General features: G+C 46.0%; 2 protein-coding genes across 4 annotated transcripts in view; one reads left to right on the top strand and one right to left on the bottom strand.

The window, feature by feature from the left end:
* Window positions 1-3,927, bottom strand: part of PTPN11 (protein tyrosine phosphatase non-receptor type 11) — a 35,150-nt gene extending 31,223 nt beyond the window's left edge. The window contains exon 1 of one of the 2 annotated variants that reach the window (XM_064169003.1): window positions 3,695-3,927. In XM_064169003.1, coding sequence (XP_064025073.1) covers window positions 3,695-3,708 — 14 coding nt within the window. In that variant the 5' untranslated portion in view covers window positions 3,709-3,927. The remainder of the gene's footprint in view (window positions 1-3,694) is intronic. The other variant, XM_064169002.1, reaches the window with a different exon arrangement.
* Window positions 3,928-4,342: 415 nt separating this feature from the next.
* Window positions 4,343-8,999, top strand: RPL6 (ribosomal protein L6). 2 transcript variants are annotated; one of them, XM_064169007.1, is made up of 7 exons: window positions 4,343-4,365; window positions 5,108-5,344; window positions 5,427-5,525; window positions 5,785-5,928; window positions 7,112-7,160; window positions 7,544-7,728; window positions 8,795-8,999. In XM_064169007.1, exons 2-7 carry the CDS (start codon window positions 5,108-5,110, stop codon window positions 8,945-8,947), a joined length of 867 nt encoding a protein of 288 aa, XP_064025077.1. In that variant the 5' UTR covers window positions 4,343-4,365; the 3' UTR covers window positions 8,948-8,999. The 2 variants fall into 2 exon arrangements, with proteins under 2 accessions (XP_064025077.1, XP_064025076.1); XM_064169006.1 differs by lacking the exon at window positions 4,343-4,365 and adding an exon at window positions 4,504-4,530.
* The last annotated feature ends 11,224 nt before the right edge of the window (window positions 9,000-20,223 follow it).

The raw sequence follows: 20,223 nt of genomic DNA, 5'->3' as shown, positions 1-20,223 counted from the left end.
AAAATTGAATCACATTTCAGACCCTTCCTGACACAGTCAGCATTTCATGCTAAGTTGCTAGAACAGCAAAACACTCAAGTGCACATCTAAATTTAGGGTAATTACTTCAATTGTTTCAGCAATTTATTCTGTAGTGAAAAGTTCAGAGAATCACACAGAATGGTGGGGAAGGGACCTCTAGATATCATTCAGTCCAACTCTGCTGCTAAAGCTGGGGCACCCACAGCAGCTTGCCCAGGATCACAATGAGCAGGAGGGTTTGGAATCTCTCCAGAGAAGCAAACTCCACAAGCTCTCTGGGCAGCCTGCTCCAAGCCTCCAGCACCTTCATAGCAAAGAAGTTTCTCCTCGAAGTGGCACTTCCTGGTCTCATTTGTGACCTTTGCCCCTTCTCCTATCACTGAGCACCACTGAAAAGAGTCTACCTCCATCCTCTTGCCCTTCTGCACTTTAGCTCTTACTGAGCATTGATCAGATCCCCTCTCAGGCTGCTCTCCACCAAGGTAAACAGTTTCAGGGCTCTCAGCCTTTTCTCCTCGCAGAGATGCTCCTACCAAGCCCTTATGCAGGCAGTTCTCCTCCAACTCAGATTCTCACAGAAACATTCTAAGGAATTCTCCAGAGTCTAGAATATCCTAAACTTTAGCAAGTCACTCAAATGGGAACTGGGATTAGCCCTGTACCAATTCCATTTTGAAAACAAAGGTTTCTTCTTGGTAACCTTAATTTGTTGTTCTGCTTAAGGATATCCTGCTTGCACCGAGGACATCTAATGTATGCTATCATAGCTTTAACTGAACAACAACAAAAACCAAAGCTCTGCAGCACAGGCCATGAAAAATATATGTTAAAAAATACTTTCAAGTTATTACAGCAAATGGGAAGGAATTAATAAATAATGTTACATTTAACTAATGACTCCTCAAAGGTCAAGAAATTTCTGGTTTGATGCAGTCAGAAGAAAGTGCACAAGCACCAGTACCTGGGATGAACTGAAACTTAAATGTTTTAGAACACGACAGGTTGGTCTGCAGAAGCTGACAAGGTATCTACCACTCTCCCAGCCCTAACATTTTACTTCATTTAGGAGAAAAAAACCCACAAGAACAAAAAGAAGTGCACCAGCATTCTGAAGAGTTTATAAGCTTTTTAAAACATGCAGAGGATTCAAGAGACACTTGGGCAAGTTTACAGTTTGAAATGTATTTAATGTATAATGGGGATATTATTTGAGTCAGTCCTACAAATTTCCTATGGAGTGATATTCCATAAGCTTTAATTAATGTAATCTCTTCTGGATCTTAACCTAGACCCTACTGCATCTCAAATAACTGTACTTGGGTTGCTAAACAGAGGAAAACAACAGAGAAATGATAATTGCATGAACAGAAGGATTGCCAATCAGTTGTGCTTAGAGGTTAAAAAGATGAGAAGTACTTCAAAACAAAATCCTCCCCCCACATATCCACACTCTCCTGCTGAGGATGGCAAGAAGTAACTGTAGCAAAAGAAAAGCTACATCTGGAAGACCTAAGAGAATTTGTTGCACTTTATGTAACTTTCGTTCTCCTGGTAACTCCTTCATCTTTGTATTTTTGGCTTTGAGTAGGAAGATGCATTTGTCAGGCACCCCAAATAGAAAAATGGGGGTGTTAGTGATCTCTGCTCAGCGGTTCCGGCCCGGTGATGGAGGTGGCTTCATTTGAAGCGCTGCCATCACTTGCATGCTTCTGAACCCTGGTGGCTTCATCCCTTCCAAAACCAGCCAAGGGGATGCAGACACAGGCAACGGTAACACAACCCCTGGAGAGGACTTTCTCCTACACTTCCTTTTATAGGGATGGAATGTGGTTTAGACCTTTTCCTACTTTCCTTCCTCAACCTCTACTGGGAGCAGGTGCAGTGGCTATCCCAAGCAAAGGGCATCACAGCCAATAAATACAATCAGGAAAGCTACACACACACATAAACCCACACTCTAATTAAGCTGGCTGTCCTCACTATGCAGGGAATACTCCTCACAGCACCTGTGGTTTGGGGATTCAGCAGCAGATCATTTCAAGTCCCTTCTTAGTTTACAGCAAGATGAAAATGTTGGCAAAAAAAGTAACCAGTGAAATGGGGGGGAGCTTATTTGCAAAATTAAGGCTGAGCAAGAAACCTTTTGATGAAAAGCACAGGTGAAGAAATATGGCCTAGCTAGAATCCTCTCTTTTTTTGACAGCATTATGCACAACTGATCAGCCAGATCTGTTTCCTAAGTCATCCACTGCCAGCATATTTCTCTCTTACTAAACTGAAGAGAGAAAAGAAGTAATCAATACATTTTTCCATGCTGTGATTGAGCTTTTCTAATCACCTTTTCAAGTGCAGAGGAGATTAAATCAGCTCTGAGTCTCAGCTGTCACAACTCAGGCAGGCAGTGACTGGTAGTTTAATTATTTCTATTTATAGGCTCATCAGTTTATATTTCTCATCTTTTCTCAGTCTCCCACACAAGTTACAATTTAAAGTTCTGAGCAGAATAAAAGGATTTACTCCTGACAAGGAGGAAGTCTGCAAGTGCTTCTAAAAGGTAACTTCTGCATAATGTGTGAGCAGAGACATCCAAAAACCTCAACATACACCAGAGATCATCCATGCCTTTAAGAAGACCTCCAAATCCAAATCCAGCTGTAGATGGCCACAGACTCAAAACCAATCCACCTAGCATCACCATTGTAAGCAGAGCATGAAATGAAGAAGTTGTGTTTTAAGAGATAATACTTAGGGATGTATCAAGTACATAATAGGTATGCTAGATAAGAACACAAGCTTTTTTTTATGGTAGTAATTCCTCTTAAGTCTACCATTTACCTTACCCTCTCAGCCCAAAAGATGAAATAAGACAAACATCAAAATCCATTAAAAGGATAATGAGAAGCTACAACAAAGAAGAGGTTCAACTGTTGATCATCCTGATTTTGCAACACCACAAGGTTTTGTCATTAGAACGATGCTGCTAATAAAGGGAGAGCCCAGCTCAGGTCAGCTTACAAACACTCATTTCAGAATTGGCTCACGGTTTGGTTTCAGTAAGGTTACCAGTGCTGGACCACCGACAGCAACACGGCGCTTCCTGGCCTCGGATTCTGGGCTGAGTGGGCTGGCAAAGGGATAAGATTTACCCCTCAGCTCCAGATCAAACACACACCCGGGCCCGAGGAGACTCATTTGGACCCTCCCCGAAGCCAATGGCAGCTCTGGCCTCTGCATGGGGTCGGTGGAGGCTAAAACTATCCAGACCCACCCCCAACCACCGCAGGGAAGGAGTTCTCCAACCATGCTGCACCGGTTGGGCGAGGGTCTGCTCGCCGAGGAAGGGGAGGCAAGACCAAGAGACTGACATTGAGTCAAGCCGAGGCAATAGCCGCAGCCCTACAGCGCCAGGAGGGAGCACATCCCGCCCCAGGAACGGGCGGGGAGTGGGGCAGGGACGCGGCTGCAGGCAGCGAGGCTGCCCTTGCGCCGCAGCCACGGGGCGCGGGAGGCCCTGCCCGTGCAGCGCGGCCGCAGCGAAGAGGCTGGCTCCAGCGGCGTCCCAGGAGCGAGTGCTAAGGGGCCCGGGCCCTGCATGCCTTGGGGACAGGCGGCCCCTGCCCGGCCCCCCCCCCACAGTCCCCGCTGGGCTCGGTGCTGCTCGCTCCCGCCTCACCTCCGCGATGTCATTTTCCCCCGTGGCGCTGGTGGGTGGCGGTGCGCCCGGCCGCCCCTCTCGACGGCCGCCCCTCACATGGAGGGGGTGGTGTCTCCCGGCGTGGGCCGCGGCCTGCGGGCGCCCTGAAGGGAGCGTGAACAACAGCAGGCTCAGGCCCCGGAGGCGCACGGAGCGCGGCGCGGCCCGCCCTGCGTCACCCACCGGGGCGTCATCCGCCTGCGCCGCCGCCCCACCCCCGCCGCAGCAGGGAGCGCGGGGAAGGCGGTTTGGCAGGGCGGCGGAGCCAGGGAACCCCTCCGGAGCGATCCCCGGTGATACTGGCCATGGAAATAGCGGAGCCTCATGTCGTAAAGCCGGGTGCGGAGCTTCACCTCGGCTGTACCCCGGGCTGGAGACAGGGGCAGAAGCGGGCGGCCAGCTGCTGAGGCCGCCAGTCGCTGCACAGCTCCCGCGGAGATGGGCCGCGGGTGCCCGGCGCTCTGGTGCCCGGTGCCCTGGTGCCCGGTGCCCTGTCCCTCTCCCCGGATGACCTGGGACAGATGAGGGCGCGCCGGGCGCTCCTGGACTACAAATCCCAGCGTGCTCTGCGGCCGACGCGATGACGTCAGGCGCAGCCCTCTCTTTAGGCCGCCGGTACCCGGATGTAGGTCCCTTTCCTTCACCGGAAGGTAAGGATGGCGGATTGGCGGCAGGCGGAGATGGGGTACGGCAGGTTTCATCTGCTGCCATCTGCCCTGGGGAGGCTGCACTGGACTCATGGGCCTAGCCCGGAACGCTTAGGGAGACGGTAGTGAGTGCCGGAGACTACCTGGGAGCGGGATATGGAACGAGAGGTGCAGTCATCTCCGAACAGGGCAGGCCGCAGGGGGTGGAGGAGGCCGCGCTAGGCCCTGACTGGTGGGGTCGGAGCTTCCCGGGGCAGCTTCCAGCTTACGGGGCGCGCCCGCGGCCGGCCGGAAGATGGGAGGTAGACGCGGTTTGAGCCGGACAGGAGGCCCCTGCAGGGTCGAGTGATACTAGGCCGGGCATGGCCGGCTTAGCCCCGCGGTTTGGCAGAGCCCAGAACTCCGGCAGGGCTAGGGGATCTAGTGCACAGGGCGACTGTACTTACCCGCGGGGCCGGACGGATCAGCTGCGGCCTTGGCGTGTGGTTAGGCTTCTTGATGCGGAGGATTTGGATGCGTTCCGTGAGCTTGTAGCTGTGGAAGTAGCATGGAGGAGCGTTTTGCATGATGGCCGTGCAGCAAACAGAATGCCTTCTGGCTCTGCTGTGTCTCCCTTAGCAACGGTGAAAGAGATGGTTGAAGAGTGTTAGAAGGGCGTAAGAAGTCAAATTCCAGTTGTTTCTGCAGTTTGGAGGCTTTGTGTCTCGTAGTTAAGTTATAGTTCCTGTGTTGTTTGGATCTGCAGATGGCGGGCGAGAAAAAGGCAATGGAGAAGGCACCGGCTAAGAAGAAGCCAGCTGAGCAGAAGCCAGCTGAGCAGAAATCGAGCCAGAAGGGAGCAGGTGAGAAGAAGAAGAAGGTGAAGAAGCATCATTGCAGCCGTAACCCTGTCCTGGCCCGTGGCATCGGGAGATATTCCCGGTCAGCCATGTACGTTAGGAAGGCTCTCTACAAGCGCAAGTACACTGCTCCGGAAACAAAGGTAGGGTGAGAAATACTCTCTTTAAATACTTACGTTGTTTGTGGTGGCTTTGGTTTGAAATGTCACTTTTAATTGCATACAGATAGAAAAGAAGAAGAAGGAGAAGCCACGGGCCACCATCATCAAGCCAGTGGGTGGAGACAAGAATGGAGGCAGTCGAGTGGTTAAAATCCGCAAGATGGTAAGAGGAGGTCTAAGGCCATTACATGTGATTTTGGACTGGGTGATGCACTCTCACCTGAGGTGATAAAGGAGCTCCTGCCCTCCCCATGCTTCCCTGGGCTGCTGGCAGTGGATCTGATGGCTGCTGTCCTCAGGGGAGATGATGGTAGTTTTAGAGAATGGTCAGTGGGTGGCAGTGGGTTCTCCTGTACTGTCTGTGTTGCTGAGGAACTCAGGGTGGTTCAATACTGGTACAGTGTTTGCTCCTTTCTTTGTAGCCCCGGTACTACCCCACTGAAGATGTTCCGCGCAAGCTTTTGAGTCATGGCAAAAAGCCCTTCTGCCAGCACAAGAGGAGGCTGCGGGCCTCTATTACCCCAGGGACCGTTCTGATCCTTCTGACTGGTCGTCACAGAGGCAAGGTAATAGTTAGGGGCTTCTTCTCAGGTAGCTTTGTAGCGTTTCTGTGCTAATTTCACAGGACACTGCTCACCCAAGAGATGTGAATCCACAGATCTCTTTTTCTGTGGATCCTGTGTAGGAGCTTTCCTCTTTCACTGCCTTTGGGAGAAAGAGTATTTGATTTTATGCACAGAGCTGGAGGTCAAACAGGCCAGGCCAGGTGCTTGGAAAAAACAGAGCCTTGCACTGGTAAGTTCACACTGTACTGCAGAATGTCAGCACTGTTGCCTGCTGGTTTTGTAGTGAGAACAAAGCTTCACCTGAGAGTAGTTATTGCACAGGAAAAAAACATTTTCATTCTTAATCCAAGTATCAAGATAGCTATTGTTATATTTAGATGTGTTCTTCATCTTAAGAGTGTTTACTGATGGATCTTAACTGACACCTGTTATTTCTTTGAATTATTTAATGTCATGTTTCTTAAGAGCACTCTTCAGGGAAGTGAAACTTGAAGGAATAAAATGCAGTTGAAGTTTGGCTCTGTTCACGTGATAGAGTGTGGTGTCCTGGGTTTTGCTCAATTCCTGCCATTATCTCCTACAAAGACTTTTGGTAATGTAAGAGCTTTTCCACCACCCTGTAAAACAGGTAGAGGCTTTGCTCAGCCTCAAATGGTTAAGGCCACGGAGATTTGGTGTTAGGGGAAGTAACTGTCAAAGCTGTACTTGGAGAAGTCTTTGCAGCCTAGCTTGTGTGCTTGCTACTTCTGAAGTCATACAGTGATGTGTGTTCCCAGGTACTTGGTTGATGTTTACACCAGCAACACAGCTCAAGGCACAAACCTAGTTCAGTACAGTATTGCAGGGTTCTGGCATGTTTTACAAGGGCTTATAGTGATAGGGTGAGGGGCAGTGGCTTTGAGCTGGAAGAGGGGAGATTTAGACTGGAGATTAGGAAGACATTCTTGACAGTGAGGGAGGGGGAGGCACTGAAACAGGTTGCCCTCAGAAGTCATGGATGCCCCCTCCCTGAAAGTGTTCAAGCCCAGGTTGTGTGAGGCCTTAAGCAGCCTGGCCTGGTGGAAGGTGTCCCTGCCCATGGTGAGGGGTTGGAACTGGATGATCTTCCAGTTCATTCTTTCTGTGTTCCATTCCAACCCAAACCAATCTGTGAGGACTAAGGTCATGTCTTTTCTCTTTCCAGCGTGTTGTCTTCTTGAAGCAGCTTGCCACTGGCCTTTTGCTTGTTACAGGTAAAATACTTCTACAGAAGCACGATGCTTTCATTGTTTTGGGGAGTTTTGAGGATTTGGGGGTGTATTTTAAGTTGAAGTTTGTCTCTGAGGTCAGTAGTGCTGCACATGTGCATATGCATGGTTTGGTGCATCGTGTGTTCCTGCAACTATGTGAAACCACGTTTTGTGGCTCCAGGAGGTGAAAAGGAGGTAATTAAGCTGCAGCGCCTGACTCCCTGGAAGAGATCAGGAAGCACTTTTTAGCATCTCTAGAGGCTATGGGAAGGGCTTTGTGGATTGTTCATCTCTGAAGAAACAGGACATCTGACACTACTAAAACTCAACTCCAAAGCAGTGGTTGTTGTCGGGAGAGCTGACCTTGTTCTCTCTTCTGCCTTTAGGACCCCTGGTTATCAATCGTGTGCCTCTGCGTAGGGCCCATCAGAAATTTGTTATTGCCACATCCACAAAGGTTGATATCACAGGAGTGAAAATTCCCAAGCATCTCACTGATGCCTATTTCAAGAAGAAGAGGCTGCGTAAGCCCAAGCACCAAGAAGGCGAAATCTTTGACACGGAGAAGGAGGTAAGGAGCAGGATGCTCAAGCTGTGTGAGTGTCCATGGTGTTTACATAAAGTCGGGCTGGAGAGGAATGGTGTTGTGAAACAAGTGGATAATTGAATCTGAAGTAAGGGGATGCCATTAAACTGAATAAATTCAGCAGCAGTATGATAAACACCGTTTAAATTGGGGGATTCTTTTCTGCTACCTTAGCAGAACCTGGGAGACAGCAAGTCTGCAATCAACCAAATGCATGCACTCATGGCCAGGAGCGTCGAGGGAGGTTCTCTCTACTTTGCCTTACTGAGGCCACAGCTTGGGTGTTGGCTCCAGCTCTGGGTTCCTCAGTTCAAGAGAGACAGGGAACTACTGGAGAGTCTGGCAGAGGCTACAAAGATGATGAAGGGACTGGAGAATCTCTGTGAGAAGGAAAGGCTGAGATCACTGAGGCTGTTTAGCCTGGATTAGGGACCTGCTTAATGCTCAGGAAGAGCTTAAGGACCTGTCGGGGGCAAGAGGATGAGGCCAGACTCTTCTCAGTGGTATGCAGTGACAGGACAAGGGGCAGTGGGCACAAACGGGAATCCAGGAGATTTCACTTGCACAGGAAGAGATAATTCTTTGCTGTGAGGGTGCTGGAGCCCTGGAGTGGGCTGCCCAGGGAGGTTGTGGAATCTCCTTAGGAGATTTCAAACCCTCCTGGCCATTGTGATCCTGGGCAAGATGCTGTGGTGACACTACTTTAGCACTCGAGTTGAACTAGATGATCTCCAGAGGTCACTTCCAATCCCCACCATGCTGGGATTTTGGGATTATTCCACCTACTTTTTTTTTTCTGACCAGGAGACCTTTACTGTTTTGCTACTGCAAGCAGCATGCTGCTGGCTGCAAAGCCTGTGACATAAGCCAAGCAGTGGCTTCTGTTCTCTCTGCCACCTCTGGTCTCCTGCCATTTCGTCTGTATTTAGACTAAATAGAGAAAAGCTTTCTTGAAAATGCCAGAAGCTGGGGCTTGCCCTGAATTTTCTCCTCTCCACAGAAGAGTCTGAAGTGACTGCAGGATTTTAACACCACTCTTTGTACTTTCTAGAAATATGAGATAACAGAGCAGCGCAAGGCAGACCAGAAGACTGTGGATTCCCAAGTCCTGGCACGGATCAAGAAGGTGCCTCAGCTCCGTGGGTACCTGCGCTCTACTTTCAGTCTCTCAAATGGAGTTTACCCTCACAAATTGGTGTTCTAACTCTCTGAAAGCACCACATTAAATCTGAAGGGAAAAAAAAGGCAAGGATTCATGGTGTCTTCATTGCAGTCCATCAGGGAACGTGTTGAACAAGCAGTGTTTGTTACTGAAAGGGTAGGACAGCACAATCTTAAAAGGTCTCTTCCAACCCAGACCATTCTGTGGTAGGGGGCCTGCTGGTGGCATGAAACTGAGGGATCTGGAATTTCGAGTGGACAAAGTTTTGGGATGAAGGTTTCATTGAAAGTTAGGCAGTTTGGGGATTGTTTGGGTATTTTTTTTTCTTTGAGTTATTTTTTGCTATTAAGTATAACCAGAAACTAATTAGCATTTGAATTTATTCTTTCTTAACCAGGATTGAGTTGAGAGGAGAAAAAACAAACAGTTTCTGTTTTGGGAAAGAGAATGTATGTTCTGGACTGACTGCTTATAGGATATATTCAAAGTAACTGCCCTCACTACACAAAGGACATTGAGGTGCTGGAGCAGGTCCAGAGAAGGGCAACATTGCCAGTAGAGGGCCTGGGTAACAGGTCTGGTGAGGAGCAGCTGAGGGTAGTGGGGCTGTTCAGCCTGGAGAAAAGGCATCTGAGGGCTCTCTGCAATTCCTTGAAGGGAGGCTGGAGCCATGTGGGAGTTTGGTCTCTCCTACCTAGGAAAAGAAGTGATGGGACAAGAGGAAACAGCCTCAAGTTACACCAGAGGAGCTTTAGGTTGAATATTTGGCGAAACCTCTTCACTGACAGGGTTCTCAAAGACGGGAATAGGCTCTTCAGGGGAAGATGTTTGAATCCTCATTCTGAAGGGGTTTAAAAGAGGCAAAAGATGTGCTGAGTGACATAGTTTAGCATCAAGCTTGGTAAAGTTAGGTAGTGGTGGATTCTTAAAGGCATTTTCCAACCAGAATGATTCTATACTAAATGTCCAACCTAATGCTGGCTATTTCTCTGCACCCTCGATGTGCTGAAACCAGTGCTTCACTTTTTGTGAAGAACCAGGTCTTGGCAACAACTTGTTAGGTACCTCATTAGCATTTTAAAACATCTCATTAGCTTTGAGATAGGTTTTGTGGTGATCAGCTTTGATGCATGATCACCACATAAACCTCGGCAAACAGCAACTTTTTAGATGGTTTCAGGAGCTATACCTTGCATTTTGAAGGAAGTTCAGAGTTTATCAGCCCCAAAACTGTAACAGAACTTGGAATAGCAGTCCCTTCCCAAATCTTGCACTTTCCCCCTGTTTTTTGTTTATCCCCATGGAATGCAATGCTTTTAGTCAGGAAGAAAACCACCTGCTTGGGTCAGAAAGCAAACGTGATTCTTAATTCTGTAGGCTCAGAAATAAGGAAAAGCTGTTTCTCTACAAGGCAAATATTTTCTAATCCTGGGAGACTTCCAGACTCTCAACAGTTTTTCCTGTCTCAGAAACTGGCAGAAAGCAAGTTGAGAAAGTCCTGTCTGTTTTCTTTCTCTGGTGAGGTCAGTTAGCAGATATCTGGAAGACTTGGGTAGCAATAGCTCTGCTCCTACAAAAGCTGAGGATATCCATATTAACAAACCTGGCATGCTCCAGCTCTTTTGTAGCCAGCGTTGGGCAGGAAACAAGGCTTATGTAACTGCACCATCTGTCTAACCATTAATTCTTAGCTGAAAGAAGCCAAGGGGGTCAAACTTGAGGAGAAGCAGAGAGTTTACAAGCCTCAGGAAAAGGAACTAGAAAAGGGAGGGAGAAACCCTTGCTGAGGTGGAAACCTTTGTGTCACGTACAAACTACCTTCTCTGGGAAGGAGGAGTTTGGCCTCAGGTGCTCCAGAAGCAGTGAAAAAACTCAAGCTCCTGCAGAATACGTTGGTAGATTCTCACATGAGTATGGTCATCTCTAGCTGATGCTGGAGTACAGAGTAGCGCTGGTTGCTCTTCCACCCTTTTGCTAATTAACATGTTAAATCTGAGTGTTTCAGCAGAGGGAGCCTGTGAGCAAGCTGTGGCCAGTGCAGAACCGGCTGGGGGCCGGACTGGTGTCAGCTAGGTTCTGAACCTGTGGTACTCCTGAAAGATCTTCCTTCATTTTCAGTGTCATCAGAACTACATCTGTGAGGCATTGTCAGTTCTGCAGTATGTGGTTTGGTGGATGACGATGGGTATAGTCAGATGTTCTTTATGTTGATTTGAGTTATGCTGCAGTGGTAGAACTGGCCTGCTTGTCCAAATCAGCTCTGAAAGAGGTGGTGCACACATCTCACTGCTGGTACAAAGTTTACTGATACTACCAAAGAAAGTTCTTTGCATAATATGTGTGGAAAGCTCATTGAAGTACAAATTTGCCATGGGAACACTTGGAGAGTCATAGAATGGTTTGGGTTGGAAGGGAGCTTAAAGCTCATCTAGGTCCAACTCCCCTGCCATAGGCAAGGACAATTCCCACTAGACTAGGTTTCTCAAGGCCTTGACTAGCCTGGTCATGAAAACTTCCATGGGACACTGAAATGGAAAAGCCCAAAGCCAGCAAGCAGACATCTAGCTGAAACAGTTTGTAGAAGCACATAGTGTCACAGATACTGGATGAGCTGCAGAGATCCCTTACAACCCCCACCACTCTGGCATTCTCTGGTATATTCTATAATTGCTGATTATTCTGGCACTCATTTGTGTATGGGAAGACATGAGGTGATGATACCTGCAACCATCCACCTTGTTTACTGTCTCCCAGTGTGCTGGCAGGAAGTGATTTGATAATAGAGTTCAATTGTGTTAATAAGTCTTGCATGAAGAAAAGCTCTCATGTGCTGCCATCACCTCCCTCGCCCCAGCCCTGTCACCTGTCTGACTGGCTGGACACAATAACAGCCCTGCAAGGTGTGGGGAGGAAGGAAGGAAGGAGTATTTTCATGGTGGTTTAGTTCCCTGAACTGAGTCATGGTGGGACCAAATGAATGCAGCTGTTGGCACAAAAGGGCATGGGAGCAGGCCTGCTCTTCTTTAGGAAGAAATTCTTTCCAGTGAGACACTGGAACAGGTTGCCCAGGGAAGATGTGGATACCCCCAGGTTGGATGGGACTTTGAGAAACCTGGTCCAGTGGAAGGTGTCCCTGCCCATAGTGGGGTGGTTGGAACTAGATCATCTTTAAGGTCCCTTCTGACCCAAACCATTCTGTAGTTTTGGAGGCACTGGTTATTAAGTCAGGTTTGAACACCAAATAATTTCTTTGCAGCACCAGGCTAGCTCCTCAGGCTCTGCTGCAGAGAATGGAGAGGCAAATTCCTCCTCTTTTGTAGCACAAGGTGGGCAGATGTGATCCATCTCTTAACTTCTGAAATGCTTTTCTGGAGTTCTGTGAAATCTGTCTGGCATTTATCTGAAATGCTCTGGGGTGGGGGATGGAAAAGAGGCCAAACAAGGACTATACAGATGGGCCAACCCAGAAACAAAGTGAGTATTCAGGAGGAGTTTTCAATCTAGATAATACTGTCCACTACCTGGAAAAGACTTCCAGCACATAAAGAGCTTTTGTCTGCATTCTGACTGTCCCACAGCTTTTTTCATGGGGAGCCTGTAAACAGTTCTGCAGCCCTGGCTCGCTGAGTCACTGCTTTGCACCCAGCAGCCCCCACAGAAGAAGCCAGAGACATCTGAAGCCTCAGCCACCCAATCAAAAGTGCTGGAGATGAGCAGCTCCAAAAATAGTGACAGGCTCAACCACAGCAGCACTTCATTAGCATCAAATGTGCTCTCTGCTTCAGCTGGCTAATAAAATGATGTGTAATTACAATACAGCATCCTTTGGAGAGGCAGGAGAGGGCTGTTGGCTTTCTGGGGGAAGTGGTGACAAGATGCAGTATGCTGGTATTTACAGACAACTACTTTCACCTGCCTCTCAAATCATGGAATGGTTTTCCTTGGGGAAGACCTTTAAGACAGGACTCTATAGTCCAACCACTACCAAGTCTGCTGCTAAACTATGACCTTCAGCACCACATCTCTGCATCTTTTAAACCCCTCCAGGGATGGGGATTCAACTGCCTCCTTAAGGAGCTTGTCCAGTCTTTAGAACCTTTTCAGTGAAGAAGTTTCTTCTAATGCCCAACCTAAACTTCCCCTGGTATAACTTAAGGCCATTTCCTCTCATCTTAAATCATCTCAACATAATCATATGGGGACAGCATCAGGAGCTCCTGTACCTCCTCTTTGGAGACAGTATCTGCAGTACCCAGTGACTTGTGTGGGAACATAAGGACATAAAAAAAGGGGGACCATTTACCTGTTAATTTGATTTCTTCAGTTCCTCTGCATTACAGTCTGCACTAAGCACTTCACACCTCATTGTTTAAGCAATTAGAGCAATTAAATACATATTTTTATAAGGACCTCATAATAATTCTCACTAATTTTTTTCCTTATTGTTCAGGAAGCTATTAAATGAGCAGAGTCAGTTCTACTGGCCATGGCAAGAACTGGCACTGAGTCACACAGAAGGGCTGGTCTGTGATGGTGACATGTGGAATCTGGCATGCTTGCCAACAAGCACCCATAGCATTTCTCACTTGGTTGCTTTTTCATTGTTTATTGCTTTGGAGGTTTTTTGGATGAAGCCAGTGTTGAACCTTCTGGCAGATGAAGAGCCAAACCTCTTTTTTGTCAGCTGATCACTTTTTTGACTAGGTTTATCCTGTTTTGTTTTGTTTTGTTTCTTCCTCATTGTTTCAATGTTGATCTTTCTCAGTGGAAATGGCTTTACATGATAGATTGCACACACAGCCAGCACATTCTATGACCTAACCATGGTTCACACCATACCAGACATCAATATTTACAGGCAATAATAAGGACAAGAGGAGAGGAAGCACTGTAGTCAAAATATGCCTTCATATTAAAGACATTCCATTTTTTTCCTTAGTTCTATTGATTTTCTGTGTGATCCTGAGGAAGTTACTCAATTTCCATGATCTATGAGCTCAGTGTTCCTACACCTGCAGAACAGCAGCAGTGCTTTCCTATACTGGATTTCAAGAACCACACCAAGCAGCACTAAGAAAGGAAGGAAGACAGAAGACAAAATCAGAGGCAATGGCATCTTCATCTACTTCACCTCTGTTGGCAGTCCTGATTGATCCAGAGGGTTTTCACTCACTTTGCAGATGCACTTAAAATGTTTTTAAAATTGCATCCATCAGATCATGGTATCCTGGTGTTCCAAATGCTCATTTTCACCAAATCACAGAATGGCAGAGATTGGAGGGAACCTTGAAGATCACTGTACCCAACCCCACTGCCATGCCAGGGTCACAGCATATACAGGCAGGTTTTGAGTGTCTGTGGAGATGGAGACTCCACTGCTCTAGACTCTGGGCAGCCTGCTCCAAGGTTCTGTCACCCTTAAATTTAGTCATTTCCTCCTCAAATTTAGATGGAACTTCTTATGTTCAAGTTTGTGCCTGTTGCCCCTTGTCCTGTCACCAGGCATCACTGGTTCCATCCTCCTGACACTCAGCCTTAAAGTACTGATCAGCACTGATGAGATCCCCTCCTCAGTCTGCTCATTTCCAGACTAGAAAGCCCCAATTCTCTTAGCCTTTCCTCACAAGAGATATGTTTCTGTCCCCCTTTGTAGCCCTTTGCTGTACCCTCTGCAGCAAGTCCCTGAGGACACAAGGATATAAAATACTAAGATAAAATGTACCAAACCAGTCCTAGGCAGCAAGTTGGTGTCCTTGATATACAAAGGAGGAAGGTTATTTTTTAGAACAAGGAAATAAAAAGCATGATGCATCCTCAAAATATCTCACTGGAGATTTTCAAGTAAAATCAGTATTGAAATTACTGATGTGAGTGTCCTGCTAAGCTGCAAAGAGAATCAGCTTCATGGAAAGTCATAGAAATTGGTGGGCAATCATAACTGTTCCTTCATATAAGCACAAAAACTAAACAAATGCCCCTTTAGAATCAGAGAACTGAAACCACAGCAACTATCACTCAAACGACAGGCACATGGCAAAGCTTCTGTACATTGCACATTATCTGCATGGCTTCCCTCTGGGCTGACAAAGAAAGAGCCAAAAGGGCATTTGAAATCTGGAGCTTTGTGTTTGTGTGAGTGAAAAAAAAAAGAACCCAAACACATGGGAAGGGGAGGAAAAAAAAAAAGAAAATGGCACTTTGAGACTGCTGATTCAAGAGAAAACTTTGAGAGAGCTGAGGGGTTTGTCAAAACGCTGGCTTGGGTCAAAGCACTGTGCACAAAGATCTGTGGCTTACTTAATCCATCAGTCCAGGAAAGGAAACTTTGTTCAGGCTTTGTAAACAGGATTTTATCAAGGCAGTATCTGGCATCATCATGTAACTGGCTTCTAGCAACGTATTCATCTCCAGACTGGCTTACAGCTTGAATCAATCAAATAAAATTAACAGCAATAACATCAGAAATGCTGTGGCTGTGGCTTACTCGAGGTAACAGCTGATTTCACAAGCACCTGAGAAGGGTGTCCCAGCGTAAGCCAGTCGATGCAGCTGCCTCCTGGGGATTTAGAAGAACACTCATTAGAATTTCTGTCATTCTTCCCTCCTGTCACCCTCAGCTGTAACTTTTCTTGTCATTTCATTGGCCACCACACCAAGCCTGCAGAGACTGGATAATCCAGCCAAGGAAATAGCTCTTTTTCTGTGTTTGACAGAAAAAAGAGCTTTGAAGATCACCAATTCCAGCCACTAACCCAGCACTGCCAGGTCACCACTAAACCATGTCCTAAGATAATTTCAGTTTTTCAAGCCCTCCAGTGATGTGGACTCCATCACTGCCCTAGGAAGCCTGGACCAGGCCTCAACAACTCCTCTAGGGAAAAAAATTGTTGTCCAGCCTAAATGTTCCCTGGCACAACTTGAGGCCATTTTCTCTGGTCCTGTCAATTGTTCCTTGGGAGAATGGACCAACCCCCACCTGGTACCAATCTCGTTGAAGAGAGCCAGAAGGTCTCCCCTCAGTCTCCCTTTCTCCAGGCTAAACAACCCCAGTTCCCCCAGCTGCTCCTCACAAGACTCGTGCTCTATACCCTTTGCCAGCTTTGTTGCCATTCTTTGGATCTGCTCCACCACCTCAATGTCCTTCTTGCAGTAAGGGGCATGTACAACTGACACCCATTATGACAACCATCTAGAAGAAGGGAGGAATGAGCCCACCACATCATATAGTCACTCTATGGCATGCAAAAGGTTGGCCTGGTGTTGTCTGTGTGAACCTACAGAACCTACAGAAGGTTCTGATGCTGGTCCTTCAAAGAGTCAGCTGCCTTTGGATGACTGGCAGGTAGCAGCACTCTCAGTTCTGCTGCTGATTGATTGTTCCTGGAGTTATTTCAGTTGAAGGACAATTAACTGTTCTTTATGGTTTATCTGTAGGCTGCCTGTGATGTTGTTCTTTTTAAAGAAACACCACTCCTGTAAAGCAGAAAGCCAAGGGTTTATAAAACAATTCCAGAAAAGACTTTTGCCTGGCAAGATGAGGATTTCATTAGCAGTACTACATAGGAAGAAAGTGTCCTACCTGTAGCAGCATAAGATTTCCAACCATCTTGAAGGCCAGTCCAATTGAAGTTTGTGGAACATGGAATTATTTGGTCTTTGCTGGTTTGCACCATCTGGCTGTAAAGAATAGAGGGAAAAACAGGTGGGTCAGAGTGAGCATGGGAAGATTGCACCTCTCAGACATCAGCACCATCCTTCACAACAAAACCACCATAGGCATCTATATACTTTTCTGTTCATCTCCCTCATCAAGCTGCTCACTTATTGTGACTTTATTGTGTAATAGTCCTTACTCATCCTTGAAAAGTAGATTATTGGGTGAAAACTATAGGTGAGAGATGCTGGAAATTATGGGAAAGAGGTACTGAAAAGGAAGAGGGGAAATGCTTCAAGAAAGAAAGGAAGGTAGGCACTGTGGGCAGAGTACCTTTGGAGAAGTGGGCACTTAGAGCTGTAAAACAACACCACACAGAGAGCAAAATCGTTCTCTTCAGAGGAGAAGCCATTCCAATTTGCACTGCATGGTTTCAGACCTCAATTAGTGGCTTTCAGTTCTAAGTTTGCTTTCAAGGCCTATCAGCACAGAAGAGAAAACTAGTGCAGGCTAGAGCATGCTCTCAGGCCAGGCATCACTGATCTGGCTTCCTTTTCTTGGGAAAAAAAGGTAGCTAATGCTGCAAAGCCTGTGCAAACCTGCTAATTAAGACTTCACAGGAGCTTGGAACTGATTTCTTGAATTCCAAGTGAAAGGTAACAAGAGAAAAAGTTCAAAAGCCACCTCATTTAAAATTTCTCATTTAAAATCCTGCTTTGACTCCTTTCTTTGGTGTCCTGTTGTTTCAGACTCAACTCATTGTTTTCTCCTTTGTAACACCCTCACAAGTTATCCTTACTTAGGGGTGTGCTTAGGAAAGGCAAGTCATTTTGGGGTGAATAACAGGGAATGAATTGTGGATTCATTCCCAGTATTGCCAGCTCAGCATGGAGAGCTGAATAGGTTGTCAGCACTGACAAACCTTGAACCAAAGCTTTGTATATAAAGACTCAGCTCCTGCCTTTTGTACTGAACAGCTGCCACAGGCCTTTCATTCTGGATGATACCTACAGAACATGGCTGACAGAGGTAAGCTGATGAAATTCTGCTTTTTGCCACCTTTGAGTAATTCATCCACCATTCTCTTCTTCACTACTTCTCCCTGGGGACAAGCTATTGCATCACATTCCAAGCCTGCCTTCTTTGGGTCGTCTTCCTTCCTACAGATCTTTCTGCTCTCTCCCTAACAGCGGCATTGGAACAGACATGGGGGTTGTTGGAGTCACCGTCCCTGGAGGTGTTCAACAAAACAAGTAGCAGTTAAGGATGTGGTTTAGTGGTCATGGAGGTGTTAGGTAGAAGGTTGGACTTGATGATCTTAGAGGAATTTTCCAACTTCAATGATTCTGTGAGCAGAATATAGAAAACAGCAAAAGGGCTACAAGAACCATCTAACCCTGCACCATGAGATCAGCTAAGTCCCCATCAGGCCCACAAGATACTTGTCTACTAAAGCCCTCCATCAGGAGAGATCCTGCAGCCTCAGAAAGCAATCCAGACTCCTGCTGAACACCCCACATCAAATGGGTAATGTCTCCTGATGCCTGCCCTGTACCTCTCCAGTTGCAGTTTGACTTTTGTCCTGCCAACAGTAGCTTTTTATCTCTATGCTTCAGCCTTTCACACACTGTTTTGTCTACCCTTCACTATCTTCTCTTCTCAAGCCTGAACACACCAAGTCCTTTCCAGCATTCTTGGTGGACAGCATTTTCAAGAAGCCTGCTTGCTCTCCTCAAGATTCCCCAGGCCATCCATGGGCTGTTTGAAACATGGTGATCAGTTCCAAATGCAGCTTCATGTTTGGCTTTTAAGTACTTCTGTGTCTGTAAAATGTCACAATGAGAATGGGCTTCAAAATGAAACTCAGAGCTGCTACAGAATTAGAGACAATAAGAAAAAAATAAATAGTATCAAGTTCTTGCCAGTCACAGTAACTCAGGCTTTCCACCCACTTACCTAGTCATACATTTCACTTTACTGTATCTACTATATGTATTTTAAACTCTCAATGTCAAAATATTCCTAACCTTCCCCTGTGATTGATTTGAAATGAGAAAAATGAATGAAATTAAACTAGTCCAGTATTGATAAGTTTTCCTTGCTAGTCTGGCTTTCTGCTACCCTAAAAAATGCTCTAAACTTAAAATTTATCTCACTCCTCAAGTGTTTTCTGTAACAAATCAAGACTTTTATGAACAAGAGATGAAAAAGCCAAGATGCAGTCATTTCAGCGTTTTGATTAGTTCTGCTTTGTCACAGAGGAAAAGCATCTGTATTTGTGAGGAGCAGCTCCTGAACTGGAACAGTCTGAACTCTAGGTGGGGTAGGCTGATGATTACTGTGGCAGAAAAATGCTGAAGCTTGATGCAAATATTCAGACATGAGACAAGCAGATATGATTGGATATGTATATAAGAGATGTATGTTACAGGATAGCCATAGTAGTTCATTCCCATATTTCCTGACCTCTACAGCTCATGGGAAACAAATCTTTCTGCTGAGCATGAGGAGAAACTTCTTAACGTGAGGGTGCTGGAGCCCTGGAACAGTCCTGTTGCGGAGTCTCTTTCTCTGGAGGGATTCCAAACCCACATGGACATCGCGATCCTGGGCAAGCTGCTGTGGGTGATCTGCTTTAGCAGGGTTGGACTGAATATTCTCCAGAGGTCCCTTCCAACTCCCACCACACTGGGATTCAAGGATTCGGGAGGAAGGGAGGAAGGGAGGAAGGAAGGAAGGAAAGAAAGAAAAGAAAGGAAGAAAGGAAGGAAGGAAAGAAAGAAAAGAAAGGAAGGAAGGAAGGAAGGAAGGAAGGAAGGAAGGAAGGAAGGAAGAAAGAAAGAAAGAAAGAAAGAAAGAAAGAAAGAAAGAAAGAAAGAAAGAAAGAAAGAAAGAAAGAAAGAAAGAAAGAAAGAAAGAAAGAAAGAAAGGAGGAAAGAAAGAAGGAAGGAAAGAAAGAAAGAAAGAAAGAAAGAAAGAAAGAAAGAAAGAAAGAAAGAAAGAAAGAAAGAAAGAAAGAAAGAAAGAAAGAAAGAAAGAAAGGAGGAAAGAAAGAAGGAAGGAAAGAAAGAAAGAAAGAAAGAAAGAAAGAAAGAAAGAAAGAAAGAAAGAAAGAAAGAAAGAAAGAAAGAAGGAAAGAAAGGAGGAAAGAAAGGAGGAAAGAAAGGAGGAAAGAAAGGAAGAAAGGAAGAAAGGAAGAAAGGAAGAAAGGAAGAAAGGAAGAAAGGAAGAAAGGAAGAAAGGAAGAAAGAAAGAAAGAAAGAAAGAAAGAAAGAAAGAAAGAAAGAAAGAAAGAAAGAAAGAAAGAAAGAAGGAAAGAAAGGAGGAAAGAAAGAAGGAAGGAAAGAAAGAAAGAAAGAAAGAAAGAAAGAAAGAAAGAAAGAAAGAAAGAAAGAAAGAAAGAAAGAAAGAAAGAAAGAAAGAAGGAAAGAAGGAAAGAAAGGAGGAAAGAAAGGAGGAAAGAAAGGAGGAAAGAAAGGAAGAAAGGAAGAAAGGAAGAAAGGAAGAAAGGAAGAAAGAAAGAAAGAAAGAAAGAAAGAAAGAAAGAAAGAAAGGAGGAAAGAAAGAAGGAAGGAAAGAAAGAAAGAAAGAAAGAAAGAAAGAAAGAAAGAAAGAAAGAAAGAAAGAAAGAAAGAAAGAAGGAAAGAAGGAAAGAAAGGAGGAA

This window comes from Pogoniulus pusillus, chromosome 30 (genome assembly GCF_015220805.1).
Source record: "Pogoniulus pusillus isolate bPogPus1 chromosome 30, bPogPus1.pri, whole genome shotgun sequence".
In the NCBI taxonomy this organism is placed as follows: Eukaryota; Metazoa; Chordata; class Aves; order Piciformes; family Lybiidae; genus Pogoniulus; species Pogoniulus pusillus.
Note: the sequence above shows the minus strand (reverse complement) of the source record. Positions and strands in the feature narration are given on the sequence as shown.